The sequence below is a fragment of the Acomys russatus genome, chromosome 16 (assembly GCF_903995435.1).
Source record: "Acomys russatus chromosome 16, mAcoRus1.1, whole genome shotgun sequence".
NCBI lineage: Eukaryota > Metazoa > Chordata > Mammalia > Rodentia > Muridae > Acomys > Acomys russatus.
This window is the reverse complement of record NC_067152.1, coordinates 12,122,463-12,140,019: the sequence shown is the minus strand read 5'-3', so window position 1 is coordinate 12,140,019 and position 17,557 is coordinate 12,122,463. Positions and strand designations below refer to the sequence as shown.

At 43.8% G+C, this 17,557-nt stretch overlaps 1 protein-coding gene across 1 annotated transcript in view; it reads right to left on the bottom strand.

Moving 5' to 3' along the window:
- Positions 1–15,558, bottom strand: part of Ppm1d (protein phosphatase, Mg2+/Mn2+ dependent 1D) — a 49,284-nt gene extending 33,726 nt beyond the window's left edge. Inside the window, 2 exon segments of the mRNA XM_051158198.1 lie at positions 14,904–15,234; positions 15,236–15,558. Of these exon segments, the coding sequence (XP_051014155.1) occupies positions 14,904–15,234; positions 15,236–15,355 (451 nt within the window). The 5' untranslated portion in view covers positions 15,356–15,558.
- Between the last annotated feature and the right edge of the window lie 1,999 nt (positions 15,559–17,557).

Sequence of the window (17,557 nt, the reverse complement as noted above, 5' to 3'; positions counted from 1 at the left end):
TGGGAAGTGGAGGCAGGAAGATCAGAGGTTCAAGGAGAGTCTAGGCTACAGAAGATAGATGGAAGGAAGGGAGGAAGAGGAAAAAAAGGGAGAAGAGAAGGATTTTAATAAAGAAAAAATTACAAATAAGAAAAAAAAAGGAAAGCCAAGTGTGGTAATGCACACCTTTAATCCTAGCACTTAGGGAGACAGAGGCAGGCAGATCTTTGTGAGTTCAAGGCCAGCCTGGTCTACAAAGTGAGTCTAGAACAGCCAAGGCTACACAGAGACACCTGTCTCAAGAAAAAAGAAAAAAAATATATGTATGTATACTTTGTGACAAGTTTAAAACCTGGGGCACAGCCGGGCGTGGTGGTGCATGCCTGAAATCCCAGCACTTGGGAGACAGAGGCAGGTGGATCTCTGTGAGTTCGATGCCAGCCTGTTCTATATAGTGAGTCTAGTACAGCTAAGGCTACACAGAGAAACACTGTAAGAGGCCACACTCATGTCCGCCATTACAAGATGGCGTTGACAGCCTGTGCCCCAAACGGATAAACGGATAACCTGCGCGTGAGCAAAGGGACCTTCCACTTGTTGCGCTCTTGCCTCTCCCGTGGCGTCATCTCGCCCGATGAGCAACAGCCAACCAGGGACTGACACATCCTAAGCGGAGGACAGTGTCCTATATAAGGGATGGGTTTCTTCAGTTTGGGGTCTCCATTTTACTCGCTGTAAGCTTATGCTCTCCCTCTCAAGATGCATTAAAGCTTTGCTGCAGAAGGATCCTGTACGTGTGCTGCGTCGTTCTTGCTGGCGAGACGGTTACGCGAGTCACAAAACACTGTCTTGAAAATCCAAAAATAAAATAAAGCTTGTGGCACATATTATATACCTGCTGGCAATACACTCGTCTAGCTCTTAGGAGGTGTACAGTACTGTCATCATCTCCACCTTAGCCTTATGCAAGGTCACAGCTCGAATTCAAAACAAGACAAAAATACCTGCTCAGTTTTTGCCATGTTAGGAAGCTTATTATGGGGAGAATAGGCCATGTATAGGAAGTTGTGTACATGGTGACAATTACACTCACTTCCAAAGTTACAGAGACTGGTATAGACAGTAAAACATAAAGAAGCAGAACTGACGATTATATATTTGTATATTTGTATGTAAAGTTTATTTACTGCAATAATCTGAGAAATAGTCAAGCCTATATTCCCATCACTTAGGAGGCTGAGGCAGGAAGATTTTCTTGAGCTAACAGCAAGTTATTATTTATAGTATTTAGTACCTACAACAGGAGGTTTCTTGTGTCCTCATCATCAATCTTTTACTGGTTTCTGTTGTTATAACAAATATTAAAGACTAGGCAATTAAGTCAGGTGTAGTGGCGCATGCCTGTAATCCCAACACTCGGGGAGGCAGAGGCATGTGGATCTCAGTGAATTCGAAACGAGCCTGGTCTATAAAGTGAGTCCAGAACAGCAACACTACACGGAGAAACCCCATCTACAAACCACCCCCCAAAGACTGAGTAATTATTTTATTTCATTTTGAAACAGGGCGTCACTCTTTACCCCAAGCTGGCTCAGACATTCAGTGACCTCTGTGGTAGGATTACAGGCATGCATCACCACACCCTGCCACATAGTAAGACCTTATCTAAAAAATAGTCATTAAAAATTTCTAACTACTGCTATGTTTGATAATTTAAGAGGTGTTTGTCAGATTTTCCACTGTAATCTTTTTCCTCTGGAAATAGTTATTTGGGGGGATGTTATCAGACACAATAAAAATATGCTTTTAGTGGGCTGTTATCCCTCTAAAACCTGTGGATACGGCTCTATTTGGAAAGGGATCTTTGCAGATGGAAGTAGGTTAAGATTCTTAAAGAGAGATCATCCTGGATTAGAGTGAGCACTAGTTCAAAAAAGTGTCCTTAGATGAGAGAAGGGAAGACATTACAGAGATGCATCCATCTTCAAGCCAAGAAAGGCAAAGGACCACGGGCAGCCAAGGCAGACAGAACAGACCCTCCATAAGGAATCCACTCTCATGACTCCTTGATTTCCAACTTCTGGCATCCAAAGCTATGAAGGCATAAGTTTCTATTGTGTCCAGCCACCAGTTATCAGTTACTTGATGCAGCATTCTAGGAAGTTAGCATATGTCTGTTACATACATTGTCACTGATTAGCTTTGGCTTTTACATTGGTTTGTTTGTTTACTTTGTGCACAGAAGGAGATGTGAGGCACAGTTTACAAGAGGTCTGAAGACAGCGTGAGGGAATCAGTTCTCTCATTCCACCAAACGTGATTCTAGGGATCAAATCAGGTAAACTGGGTTTCCAGCTAGTGCCTCTGTCCTGTGTCATCTCTCAACCCCAATGCACAATTACTTCTGTATGTCTAAGAGTATGTAGATGTACATGTGTGCACTACACATGGTACTAGGCCAGGGCTGGCCCCGGACAGCCTAGGGGACTGCTGCTGACGCCTCCATGTTCTCCTCCCCAGCAGGGCGCGCCTGTTCTGCAGGTAAAAGTACTTTCTGCCAAGCCCAACAGCCTCAACTTTATCTTCAGGACTCACACAGTGGAACAAGAACCAATTCCCACAAATTGTCCATGCTCTGACCTACACCCACACCCCACAAGTAATAATTAAAGTAACAAGTTAGTCAGTGTGCTTATTAGAACATATAAAGAAGCCGATGTTTATTTCATCTTTACACTGGATGGAAACTAAACTAACTCCAGCTACTGAGCAGCTACTCCTTCCATGTGCTACCCAGGCAGCCCTTAGGAGTGCTGGCTACTAGGAAGGCAATTGCCTTTGCAGCTAAAAACCTCAAGAGTCAGCTAAGAGGCAGACGTGAACACATGCCGGTCTCTCAATATGACCTTTAGAGCAGGCCCCCATGATAATCCGAAGAGTGCACCTGCCCTTTGTGCTGTGTTTGTGCAAAAGCAATGCTCGGTAAGACTTGGGCCGAGCACAGTGTCTGGGCAGTGGCCGTGCCAGAGCCTCAAAGTGAGCTAGTTGTCACTGTACTCTTCACAGCCACACACTTACAGCTGGGCTTGGGGGAAGGCTTGGTAAGGCATACCTGTAAACTTAGCACTCAAGAGGTTGAAACAACAGGATTAAAATTTCACAACCAAGGGGCTAGAAAGACAATTCTGTTGGTAATGTGATACAAAACCCACATAAAAAACCAGGCGCACTAAGACCTTGTGATCCCAGCCCTAGGGAGACAGAAAAAGTTACTTAGGGTCAATGGCCAGACAGCTTAGCCTTCTTAGTGAACTCTACCTCAGTAAGAGACGCTGTCTTAAACACACACACCTCTCCCTTCCGCCTGCGCACCCCTCCCCGTCCCCCTCCACCCCCTCAGCCATATAACACCAAAGGTTGTCTGCTAAAGCCAAGTGTGGTGGCACAAGCCTGTAATCCCAGTACGCCGGGAGGCAGAGACAGGCGGATATCTGTGAGTTCAAGGAAAGCCTGGTGTACAAAGTGAGTCCAGGACAGCCAAGGATACACAGAGAAACCCTATCTTGAAAAACCAGTTGTTCGGGGACTGGAGAGATGGCTCAGCAGCTAAGAGCGCTGTCTGCTCTTCCAGAGGTTCTGAGTTCAATTCCCAGCAACCACATGGTGGCTCACAACCATCTATACTGAGACCTGGTACCCTCTTCTGGGGTGCAGGTATACATGCAGGATACTGTATACATAATAAAATAAATCATTAAAAACAAAAACAGGAACAAAATACAAAAAAAGAAAGAAAAACCAGTTGTTCTCTAGCCCACACATGCACATAAACTTCAAAGGAAGCAAGGCCTGCATACTGTAGCCCTATTTCCTTTTTTAAAAAGGGAGGAGTGGATTCTGTGGTAGCACAAGGCTGTAATCCCAATTTGGGAAGTGCAGATATGAGGATCAGAAATTCACACACGCACCAAATTCAAGAAAGATCCCTAAACTATCTGAAACCATGGCTCAGAAAAAAAGAAAACACAAGCGCTGCAGAGGTTAGGAGCACTGACTGTTCTTCCAAAGGTCCTGAATTCAATTCCCAGCAACCACATGGTGGCTCACAACCATCTATAATGAGATCTAATGCCCTCTTCTGGTATACAGGTATATATGCAGGCAGAGTACTGTATATGTAATAAAGAAATAAATCTTTTTAAAAAAGAAAGAAAGAAAACACACACAAAAATGAATAGGCCCAAGCCAGGCATGGGGGTGCATGCCTGTAATCCCAGCAATCAGGAAGGCAGAGGCAGGCAGATCTCTACGGGTTCAAAGGCAGCCTGGTCTACAAAGCAAGTCCAGGACACCCAAGGTTACACAGAGAAACTCTGTCTTGAAAAAGAAAGAAAAAATACAAAACAAAAGGATGACTAGGTCCAATGGTGGTGGTCCATCCCTGAAATCCCAGCCCCTCAAAGTCTGAAAGCAAAATGCAAAGTCAAGAGCCCTGACCCATGTGTGGGCTATGTGTCATACCTAGCATGACAGGCAAGGTCCTGTCATAAAACACAAGGCTTGGTAATTTCATATATACTTTCTTCAAATTAAAAAAAAAAAAAATGAGTTTTCTTTCAAGAGAAGCAGGCTAGAACATTGTTGTTTCTAATAAAATCTCAAACATTCAATTTTATCAATAAAGACTCAGGAGCCAGATCATGGAGTGAAAGCCTGCTAGCTCAGCGACAGACAAAGTGCCCAGGTGACTTCCTTCTCAACTGAGGTCCCAAAAGGAGGAATATTCCTTCCCGATGCCATCTCAAAAACCCTTCAGACTGAATGTCCCTCCCTTCTACTTCCTGAGTGGCTCTTTATCTGTCCATCTGATTTCCTCTTACTCACTTTTTTTTGTATGTTCACTTCCTGTCAACTGGCTGCTTGCTCAGCCTCTTGACCTAGGGTTAACTGTACTTAATACTATTTACAATAATCAAGCAGAAAACTCTTGGATTTCTGAGCACAGTGACACATGCCTTTAATCCCAGAACAGGGAGGCAGAGCTCAAGTCCAGCCTGTCCTACAGACTGAGTTCCAGGACAGCCAAGGCTACACAGAGAAATCCTGTATCGGAAAAACAAAACAAAAATAAAAAACAACAACAAAAAGAAAGCTCTTGGATTAAAGGTGTGTGATAGGGCTGAACCACACCACAGCAAGAAACAGTAAATGACACAATCTCAGGGTTCACAGTGTGATCAAATATTCTGCAACAGTTCCCCCTTTTTGTCTAAATGAAAAGGAAAGATTTTAACTGAAATATAGTTTTATTTTATATTTGCAATGATGAAACTATTTCTGCCAAGCTTTCCAATGTCCAGCTTGGTTGTATTTGGCAGTTTTAGGATTCAGATTTTTTTTTTAATTTTTATTTATCTTTATTTTATGTGCATTGGTGTTCTGTCTGTATGTCTGTGTGAGGGTGTCAGATCTTTGAGTTACAGACAGTTGTGAGCTGCCATATGGGTGCTGGGATTTGAACCCTGGTCCTCTGGAAGAGCAGTTGGTGCCCCCAACCGCTGAGCCATCTTCCAGCCCCAGGATTAAAATTTTTGAGATCAGAGTTCTGTAAAATGTTGCTGTCAGTCTCCTATGAACTCAGTAATTTGAATGTTGTGAGGAGTCTGTAGTCTGAAGCTGATCTTTGGGTGGTGTTTGTCAGTTTAGTGGCAATCCGGCCTGGGCAGAGCACAGCAGTCAACCCAAAGGTGTCCACTGCTGGAGCAGAGCCTGGCGGCAGGAGAGGCATGGGGCAGTTTGCCCAGTGGTTAGTGGTGCCACAGTTCAGGTGGATTTGTCATGGCAGGGCCACATCATCTTCTTGGAGCGCTCAGAAGTTACTGTTAGGAATGGTTGAAAACATAAACATTTTAAATACCATATTCAGATCTCAGAAACATTTGAGGACCACAATCTATTAATTACATCCAAGGTACACAATTTTTTTTTTTTTTTTCTGAGAAAGGTTTTCTCTGTGATGGCCTTGGCTGTCCTGGACTCACTTTATAGGCCTCGGACTCACAGAGATCCACCTGCCTCTGCCTCCCGAGTGCTGGGATTAAAGGCATGCGCCACCACGCCCAGCTAGAGGCACACAAGAAGGTTCCAAGTTACCTGCTTCAGACTGGAACATAAAAATGCATGCGAGAAGCTACATGAAGTTTATGTCTAGAGTCAGTACTCTGTATGACTACTAGCATCACAACAGAGACTTTACATATACATATCATTGTGAGATAATATTTATATCCTAACAAAAATTTTAGAGTCCAGGAAAAACAAAAGATTATAATATTGGTGGCAATACAGTAGTCCTTTTTTTTTGTTTTCCTGTCCCATATCAGGTGGTTCTTCTGATATGAGACAGATTTTTAATTTTTCTTTAACAAGCATTCATGGGTTTAAAGAGAGAGCTATGCTCCAACCCCAAAGCCAGCTATCATGTTTAACTGAATTGGACCACATAAAGACATGTGTCACTTATGTCTGTAGATGTTTCACTTGTCCAGTTGTCTCCAGATTCCTTCGTTGGATGCTTTATTCTCCTGGAAAGATAAAAACAAAACCCTGGGCGGGGGAGGAGGGGGTGGGGAAGTTGTCCCATTCTTGGTAGGTTCTAAATCTTTCCCAGGGCAAAATGTTTTTGGCAACAGAAAAAGTATTATGCCTCAATTGAAATTTTTTTAAATTCTTTTGAAATTTTGAAATTAAATATACTTTAGTATGTGTGAATAAATATGCCTATGTTCCCTTTCTCTTTATATGGTTTAAATACATGGTTTAAATGTATTTATTTTTAGCTCACAAAGGACATTCACTTTGAATTTCAGCCTGCCTTTTGCAAGTGGCTTTTACATTTAAATCACTTTCTTATGAGCCTACCTCTGCCTACAAAGTGCTGGGATTAAAACAAGTATTTTGGCAAATAGCTATAAATGATCAGAGACGAAAACTAAAAATACAAATAAATGGGATTGAAACTGTAGGTTTAGAAGACACAGGAACAGATAACAATAATTTCCTCCAAAATTTTGGCATCCAGAGTGGCTTCTTCAGGAAGTCAATATTAAGCTTTGAGGGATTGGAACTTTATCTCAGGTAAAACAAAATACAAGATGAGTCAAGCGTATAAGGCTAGAAGGACAAATAGGAAAATTAAAGCTATATGTGGCTAATATAAGCATCAATTTATGGAGACATGATTTGTTGCAACAGTGCAACACAGATTAACATTTCTTCAATCTCAGAAACAAACCATAAAATAAAGAATGCTTCTGAGAAAAATATTAAAAGGAATATTGCCGGGCGTGGTGGCACACGCCTTTAATATCAGCACTCAGGGGGCAGAGGCAGGCGGATGTCTGTGAGTTCAAGGCCAGCCTGGTCTACAAAGTGAGTCCAAGACAGTCAAGGCTACTCAAAAAAAACCAAAAAAAGAAAAAGAAAAAAAGAAAAAATAATAATAATTCATAAACAGTTCCCTCAACTATAATTCACCGTTATATGTATATCTTACCAGCTGATTCAGATGCAGAAACCTTAGAAAAACTGTTTGATGAAGTAAAGAGAATTTTGGCTTGCCGGGAAGTTACAAATTGCTCCTAAAATAAATACAGAGGAAATTCTATCTATTATCTAGGATTAAAAATAGGAAAATTTAACCACAGAAAGTACAAATCCGGAGAGGTCAATTATAAACTCTTAATGATTTTCAAAGATTGCTAGGAGATAGTAACTGACTACATCTCATAATTAACTAACTACTCAAGAGCTAAATAACTTATTTTAAACCTTAGAAGGTGGTACAGACTTAAACAGTCCAAGAAAATTATCAGCTGAGGCTGAAAGAGAATTGGCTAAATAGAAAAGAACTTAGAGAAGCCTGGCGTGGTGGCACACGCCTTTAATCCCAGCACGCAGGAGGCAGAGGCAGGCAGATTACTTTTGAGTTTGAGGCCAGCCTCGTCTACAAAGTGAGTCTAGGACAGCCAAGACTACACAGAGAAAGGGTGTTTCAAAAAACAAAAAAGAAAAAGAAAAAGAAAAAAGAAAAGAAAAGAAAGAAAGAAAGAAAGAAAAGAAAAAAGAAAAGAAGAAAAAGGGGAAAAGGGAAAAAGAAAAGAACTTAGAGGATGCACATGTGGACAGCTTGGACCCAAGCCTAACTGTATTTTAGTTACTTTGCTTTTACTCATTCTCCCACAGGAATTCTTTTTGTTGGTGGTGGTGGTAGTTTTTTTGTTTGTTTTTGTTCTTTGTTTTCTGGCACAGGGTTTCTCTGTGTAGCCTTGATTCTCTTGGACTTACTTTGTAGACCAGGCTGACCTCGAATTTACAGTGATTCTCCTGCCTCTGCCTCCCGAGTGCTGAGATTAAAGGCATGTGCCACCAATGCCCGGCTATTTTTCTCATTTTTATTTATAAGTCTCTCACATTTTTCTTCTAAGGCTTGTATCCTATCAATCCACTTTTTATATTTTTCCTTTTTTCTAATGATTTACTTATTATTGCATATGCAGTGTTCTGTCTACATGTGCACCTGCAGGCCAAACGAGAGCATCAGATCACATTATAGATGGCTGTGAGCCACCGCGTGGTTGCTGGGAATTGAACTCAGGACCTCTGGAAGAGCAGTCAGTGCTCTTAAACTCTGAGCCAGCTCTCCAGCCCTTTGTAATTTTCTTTCTCCTATAACTCTAAAGCTTTTTTCTTTGAGAGAATACAGAACGTCACTATGACTATTAAGGATAAAATATGAAATGTCAAAATGATTATCATAATTGGTATTGAGCCAATTTCATTTAAGTCACTTAGCTTTTCATTTTCTGCTTCTATTTTCAAGCCATCTAAAGTAGCAGTACACAGCCCTAATGCCTTCTGTTATGGTATTTCCCATCCTTAACTCTTTCCTTGAGGACTTCCCAGGTGACTTACAAAGTCTGATGGCTTCTCAGTTTGTCTGTGGCTGGCATGATTTCTCTGTCCATGTGTTCATGCCTCATGGTGGAGTACTAAATGTTTTTAACAAAATCTCAAAACATTCAATTTTACCAATAAAGATTCAGGAGCCAGATCATGGAGTGAAAGCCTGCTAGCTCAGCGACAGAGAAAGTGCCCAGTTGACTTCCTTCTCAGCTGAGGTCCCAAAAGGAGAAATATTCCTTCCCGATGCCATCTCAAAAACTCTTCAGACTGAATGTCCCTCCCTTCTATTTCCTGGGTGGCTCTTTATCTGTCCATCTGATTTCCTCTTACTCTCTCTGTTTGTTTTGTTTTCTCTAGATAGGGTTTCTCTGTGTAGCCCTGGCTGTCCTGGGCTCACTCTGTAGGCCAGGCTGGCCTCGAACTCACAGAGATCTGCCTGCGTCTGCCTCCCAAGTGCTGGGATAAAGGCGTGCGCCACCACACCTGGCTTGTTTGGTTTGTGTTTTTTGTTTTGTTTTGTTTGTTTGTTTTGGTTTTTTGAGATAGGGTTTCTCTGTGTAGTCTTGGCTGTCCTGGACTCACTTTGTAGACCAGACTAGCCTCGAACTCACAGCGATCCGCGTGCCCCTGCCTCAAAAGTGCTGGGATTAAAGGTGTGTGCCACCGTGCTCATCTTATTTTTATTGCATGCTGACATATATCAGTATTCAGAAGATACCAACTCGTTGTGCCATTATTTTCCAAATATATGACACACCATGTTAAAACACACATGGGCACAAGACTAGGTCTTCAAACTTCAGAAGACAAGGCTGGGGCTGGGAATCCAGTAGTAACTTGCCTAACATATGCAAGACTCCAAGTCTGATGAGGGGAGTGAGTGTTTTGTTCTGTTTCTAATAGACAGAGCAGATGATCTCCAGGGGTTATTCCATACTGAGGAGCTGTAAACAAGGCAGGTGCTGGGTGGGGCGGGGGAGTCGTTCTTTCAATATTTCCTCTTCACTTTCAGATTACAGTATAGTTACCCCATCTTCCCCCTTTCCCTCCCTTCCTTCCTCCAAACCCTCCCATGTGCACACACCCCCGCAAACTCATGGGGCAAGAATATTAATGTAAGACTATAAAATCTTCAGGAGTGAGGTTTCAGATCACAATTCAACTAAGCAACATGCAGCCACTTGACACTGAAATTTCAATGGTCTGAAAACACTAATAAAATACTCCTTTTCTTACATCTGTATATCACAGTCCTTTTTCTTTATCTACCAAATCATACAAGAAACTAAGTGCAGAAACAAATGAGAACTGAGATGCTTCTATTAAGCCATACATTAAAAAAGACTTGCAAAAATATAAAACAATGTCACCCTATAATAATTCTTACTTTCAAAATAATACACACTTAGGAATGATCAATTTTTATTTTTTAAAAAACATTTATTTTATTATTTCTAACTACACTTACGTGTGTAGGCTGTGTGTAGATATGCACTTATGAGTGCTGGTAGCTGTGAAGGTCAGAGGTGTTGAATTCTCCTGAGTTGTAAGCTGCCCAGCATGGTTGCTGGCAATCCAACCCCGATCCTCGGCTATCTCTCCAAGCCTGACTATTATCAGTTTATTGAGACATATCTTCACTGTGTAACCTGGCCTGGCCTGGAACTCATGAGGTAGACCAGGCTGCCTCAAGCTGACAAACGATCCACCTGCCTCTGTTTCCCAAGAGCTGAAATTAAAGGCATGCATTATTATCCTTTTAAAGTGGGATTTTAGCCCACATATTTTAGCCCACATAAACAATGGCTCTCGGGTCATTAATAATTCAACACTACAAGAACATGGGGTAACAGCTTGGTGGGAGAGCCAGAACATAATGTGTGAAGCTCTGAGTTCAATCCCTAGCACAAAAATAAAGAGATAACTGTCTAAAAATCAAACGATTTGAGAACTTCTATTAACCCAATGAGCACAAATATAGAAACAAGAGTGATCAATTCCAAAAGAAACTGTAGTATCACGTAAGAAAACAGTCTTAGAATACATATGGCCAAAAGAAGAAAAAAAAGAAGAATCCATATGCCCAATATATTTGGGGAGGGGGTTAACAGGCAAAAAAAAAAAAAAAAAAAAAATAGACAGGTGGTGGCGGCACTTTTTTTTTTTTAATATTTATTTATTTAATGTAATATATGTGAGTGCTCTACCTGCGTATACACCTGCACACCAGAAGAGGGCACCAGATCTCACTATAGATGGTTGTGTGCCACTGTGTGGTTGCTGGGAATTGAACTCAGGACCTCTGGAAGAGCAGACAGTGCTCTTAACTTCTGAGCCATCTCTCCAGCTCCAGTGGTGGCACCTTTAATCCCAGCACTTGGGAAGCAGAAGCAGGCAGATCTTTTGTATTCGAGGCCAGACTGGTCTACAAAGCAAGTCTAGGACAGGCAGGGACTACACAGAGAAACCCTGTCTAAAAAAAAAAAAAAAGCCAAAATATATGAAAAAATTTATAATTTTGTGTAAGAGTTTACTTACATGTGTATATATATGTGCATCATGTGTGTGCCTGGTGCCCAGGAAAGTAAGAAGAAATGAAGTTACAGATGGATGAGAGCTGCCATGTGGGTGTTGGGAACAGAACCCAGATCTTCTATAAAAGCAACTAGCGCTTTTAACACTGAGCTATTATCTCTGCAGTTGCCCTAATCCCCACACTCCCACCTGTGTGTGTGTGTGTGTGTGTGTGTGTGTGTGTGTGTGTGTGTTGCTTTTTAGACAAGGTCTCATTATGTTGCCCTGTCTGGCCTGGAACTTGCTATGTACACCAGGCTGGCCTTGAACTCAAAGGGTCACCCGTCTCTGCCCTCCATTTACTAGGATTAAAGACACGAGCCATCATGGCAATCGAAAATGAAAATTTTTTAAAGATTTATTTATTTATACAGTAGTCTGTCTACAGACCAGAAAAGGGCACCAGATCTCAGGATAGATGGTTGTGAGCCACCATGTGGTTGTTGGGAACTGAACTCAGGACCTTTGGAAGAGTAGCCAGTGCTCTTAACGTCTGAGCCATCTCTCTAGCCTGAAACTGAATTGTGCCCTGGAAAAAGGTGAATTGTCGAAGATGACAAAACATGGCTAGTAAACACAACTGGAGAGGGACGTTTACTATGGACTAGAAAGAACTTGGCCTGTAGGTAACCGACTACAAACTTTAATTGATAGAAAATGAAAAGCTGAACAAATATTAAAAAGTAAATTTGTTTTTTTGTTTTTTGAGACAGGGTTCTCTGTGTAGCCCTGGCTGCCCTGGACACTCTTTGTAGAACAGGCTGGCCTAGAACTCACAAAGATTCACCTGCCTCTGCCTCCCGAGTGCTGGGACTAAAGGCATGCACCATTGCCTGGGTAAAAACTGAAATTCTTTTTAACTTGTATTTCCTATGTCAAGATTTGAATTTACTCAAAATACTTTTTAATATTCTTTTTTAAATTTAAGTTTGAAGATGCAGTTCATCTAAAGTTTCATTTGCTAAAAATAAAATTGTGATTCAAAAAGGATGGGTATGTGGGGCTGGGGAGATGGCACACCAGTTAAGAGCATTCAGTGCTTTTCTAGAGGACCCAAGTTCTTGAGTTCAGTTAGCAGAAGCCACACCGGGAATCTTTTTTTTTTTTTTTTTTTTTTTGGGTTTTTTTGGTTTTTTGAGACAGGGTCTCTCTGTGTAGCCTTGGCTGTCCTGGACTCTCTTTGTAGACCAGGCTAGCCTCAAACTCACAAAGATCCACCTGCCTCTGCCTCCCGAGTGCTGGCATTAAAGGCCTGTGCTACCACTCGTGGCCCACACCGGGGATCTCATAACCTCCTGTAACTTAGCTCCCAGGAGATCTGATGTCTCTGATTTTTTTTCCAGGCATCTGCACTCACATGCATTTATCCATACACATAATTTAAAAATAGAAAATGGTTTTAAAGTATGTGCATGAATGAAAATACATTCACAATTAACAGCATGGCCTCTGCCTTATTAAAGGACACTTCAGGATAACAGAGGGAGAGCTCTATGCTTATTTTAGAGGCCTTGCCTTCAACTCAACACCAACACACACACACACACACACACACACACACACACACACACACACACAAATCCTAAAATAAAACAAAAGCAAATACAGAACTGGAGCCTTTTCTTTGAGATAGTCTGCTTTGTGGTCCTGCCCCTGAACATGCACAGATACTCCTTGCCACCCAAGTGCTGGGATTACCAGCATCAGCCACCACACTCCCATATAAAGTTCCAATATTTTTTTGTTTGTTTTTGTTTTGTTTTGTTTTTTAGAGAGGGTCTCTCTACAAACCCTGGCGGTCCTGAAACTCTCTATGGAGAGTAAACCAGGCTGGCCTGTAACTCAGAGAGACCCACCTACCTCTCCCTCTCAAGTACTAGAATTAAAAGCACACACACACACACACACACACACACACACACACACACACACAGTCACACCTGGCTTAAAAGTAAAGCATATGGGAAATTCCCATGCCCCAAGTGGACTGCAAGATCAATGGACTCTATAATAGTTCTTTGTGTCGAATCTTCATCTTCTTTGTCTTGCCATCCACTTTTAATTATTCTTTAGCCAATAATAAATGTGTTTCTAGAATAAACTACAGCGGTTTCAGCTCTCCTCTTCCCCACACAAAAACAAAATAAATCCATGATAGGGGCCCCAGGGATTGGCTGGGAACTGCCTCCAAAAGCTTAGTGGCTGATCGTTGAGTCAATCAAATACTTGGCAAAAAGCCCAACAGATGGAAAACAGACTTTGAAGCCAGCTAGTCTACACTCTATGACAATGCCTTTCTAAAAATACTGTGTATTTTACAAATCTGTAACAGTTTTCTCTATGTCTCTGTCTCTTTAATGAAAATAGGGGGACTTTCACCGGCCACGATAAACAAAGGGTTTTTAATGGCAGAAGCACTAATTCTGTAACAAAGATATGTACCATATCCACACGTCAATAAATAAGCAAACATAATCCTGGGTCATTTATGTTAAACACAGAAGCCTTACAAACATTCAAAATTTAGATGAAATTACAATTACAACGAAATTTTAGGAATTAAGATACCTGTTACCAAAAGCCACTTTGATGAGTATTTATTTACATGAGTGCTTTTTTTACTATGAACTTTTTGGAACCTGCTTGAATGCATTAGCTAAGGTAACTACTATCATCCACACACACACACACACACACACACACACACACACACACGAAGTTAACACATCCCTACCATGGGGCAATTTAATGTTTAACACGTTGCACGCCTTTTTCACAAACGATGTAAGGAGTGACCCTAAAACACGATCACAACAGCATTACTTCCAAAAGTAAGTTGTCTCCAACCCTTCTAAATTGGCTTTCACCGAGCCAACCGGGTCAGTCTGAAGAAGTGACACCACCGGTAGGAGGCAACCAAGAGGGACAAGCCCATCAAGAACAAAATTATGACAGATGCTAAGGGAACGCTCCAGTTCTTCCCACCTCCGGTTTCCTCCAACTGGTCCACGTAGAAATGTTTCTTAAATTTATCTTTTGGTTAGAATCTGGCGCCCGCTTTCAAACACTCCTGAGCTTGCTGCCAGCAAAGTGAATTAGCGAAGGGAGAGGGGACTGTCGCCCCTTATCCCGGGAGGATGGAGATAAAGCAAGGAGAGGTTGCTGGGAGACAAGCCACCCTAGCTTTCCCGAGGCCACACGGCGTGCCCGGAACTCCAACCCTGACAGTCTTCTCTTGGATCCCTTAGTGGACAGCGTTCTTGGTACCGGGGTTGACCCACACGGTGCTGATGCTATAAAAAGCCCAGGGAAAAAGGAGTAAAAAAAAAAAAAAAAGAAGAAGAAGAAGAAGAAGAAGCGGGCGCCACACAAGCCGGGGAACTTACCCAGTTTCTTCCACATGGCGAGGTGACAGGCGAGGAAGCCTTTGCGGATCGCAGCGCACACCTTGGCGGGCTCAGACGAGGTGAAGCCCTTCTGCTTCTTGATGAAACCCCACAAGTGCTCCCGGGCAAACTGTGCCGCCTCCCGCCCGCCGTGCCCGTCACACACGGCGAAGAAGGCCACCGAGGAGCGGCGGCGACAGCAGCGGCCAGCGGGTGGCGAGGCCGCGGCGTCCGGGGCAGGGTCGCCGGCCAACGCTGGGCCTCTTCCCGATGGCCCGACGCCGGCGAGAGCTGGAGTCGCCGGCTGCCCGAGCGCCCGCCGAGGGTACCGGCGCCGGCTTGTCCTCCGCGGTCGGCTCGGGCTCCACCACAATCTGAGTTACGTCCTCCATGTACTTCCTCCCGCCCTGGTCAGAGAAGACGCTCACTCCCAGCGAGTACAACCCCGCCATGGCCGGCTGCCTGGGATCCCGCCGTTCCCACGCAGCCCGCCGAATTCTGAGGCGGGAGACACACTCGCCGCTCGCCGGCCAAACTATTGTTTATCTTCGACGACGCCGAGAGCTAGGAGGAGGCGGTCCCCAAGGTTGGGGTGCGGGGGGGGGTGCGCGATGTCGGGACTTGTCCGCGAGAGCTGGGCCGGTCCAGTCGCGGGCGAGAGGAGCAGAGCAGCTGCGCCTGCGCACTGCACGCGCACCCCGCCCGCCCGCGCCCACCACACAGATCAGGCGTTCCCTGCCCCCCCACGCCCCACTCCGACACCCCGTCCTCTGACGTCACTCGATTCGCTGAAACGGACCAATCAGGAGTCGAGGGGAGCGAGCTCGCCCCCGCCCTCACCACACCCCCGCGTCGCCTTGCAAGCGCTGCTCTTGCTCCGCCCGCCCGCCGCCTGTGCGAGCCCGCGCTGTGCCGGGTTTGTTTTCCCCAGCCTGGGGCTTCTGTGTCCTGGGGGTTTTCCTCAGTTACTAAGCGGCTAACGCCTTCGCCTGTCACCTTTTTTTTTTTTAACCCCCCTAAAATCCCTAGGGTGAGCGACTTCAGGGTCCTTGCAAGCTTTGCAGGCTCCGGCCCCCCGCGATTGTGGAAAATCTACAGAGAGCAAGGGTGGATTTGTGGACTTGACCTTCCGCTCCTTCAAGCGAAAAGGCGCGAAAATGCCCTTCAAAATCGTTGGTCCGTGCGCTGGACGATGGTAGCGCTTGTGAACTGGCTTGGGTGGGACGTGTCTGGCTGGAAGTTGAGGGAGGCTTGTCCGGTTTAGTTAAGAAAACTTGGAATTTTCCACCGAGAGTTGCGCAGTCCGGTTTTCAACAATAAGGTTATGTCGGAGACCTATCAGCGAATTTAATTCCTAGCAATTCTTTACAGAATTTTTACAAAAAATATTTTTGTGCATTTCCCCCCTCTTTTCAGCCTTGTTTAATGCTTTTTCCGGACTAGTCTTGAGTACAGCTATTATTATCTAAGTTACCGTTTAGAGCCCATGACAAACAAGATTTCCATGCCATAATGACGTGTCCAATAGTACAGTCAGAGCAACAAAACGCTTGCATTTAGGAAAATTTCCACGGAATTAAAATAAGTCCCCCAGTGATCAATTTAGTATTTTCTCAGTACCAGTACTCTTTTGAAGGAATCAATTTAATGTTCACTTGACCTTATGTTCTCTGTACAGCCTTTGAGATTTCCCATGGAATAGTAACAAAGAAGTGCTGAAAATTTATATATATATTTGCACAAGCAATACAAATACAAAAAAATTCTTTACACTGGCCTTCCTTGCAACATGCGGTTGCAACAATCCCTATACCTACCAAGACAATTCCTTTTCTTGTTTGTTTGTTTTTCAAGACAGGGTTTCTCTGTGTAGCCTTGGTTGTCCTGGACTCACTTTGTAGACCAGCCTGGCCTCGAACTCACAGCGATCCGCCTGTCTCTGCCTCCCGAGTGCCGGGATTAAAGGCGAGTGCCACCACTCCCGGCTTTTTTGTTTTGTTTAAGATTGATTTCATTTTCATTGTATGGGTATCTTTATGTGAATGTGGAGGCCAGAGGTGGCTCTAATCCTCCTAGAATTTGAGTTACAGGTGGTTGATGGTAAGCCATCTATGCAGGTGCTCTGAACCAAACTCTTGTCCTTTGCAAAAAGCAGTACAGACTCTTAACTGCTGAGCCATCTCTCCAATCCCCTAAAATAGCTCTTCCTCTTCCTCCCCTCCTCTTTCTTCTCCCCCACTTCATGGTCCCTACCTACGTGTCTCTTCTGCCCAGAATTGGCTGTCCAGCCTCTTTACTGGCCACGCAGAGATAATTGGGGAGCAAAGTTTAAACAACACTGATCGGTGTTTATGAAAATGCCATCAGCTGGACTGCAACCACATCTGGGGTCCCAGACTTCAGCACACAACACCAGACCGACCTCCAACACTGTGCCTTAACAATTTTTGATTGCTTGTTTTGTTTTGTTTCTATATAGGGTTTCTCTGTGTAGCCCTGGCTGTCCTGGACACTCTTTGTAGACCAGGCTGGCCTGGAACTCACACAGATCCGCCTGCCCCTGCCCCTGCCCCTGCCCCTGCCCCTGCCCCTGCCTCCCCAGTGCTGGGATTACAGGCGTGCGCCACCACGCCCGGCTTGTTTCAACTTCTGTT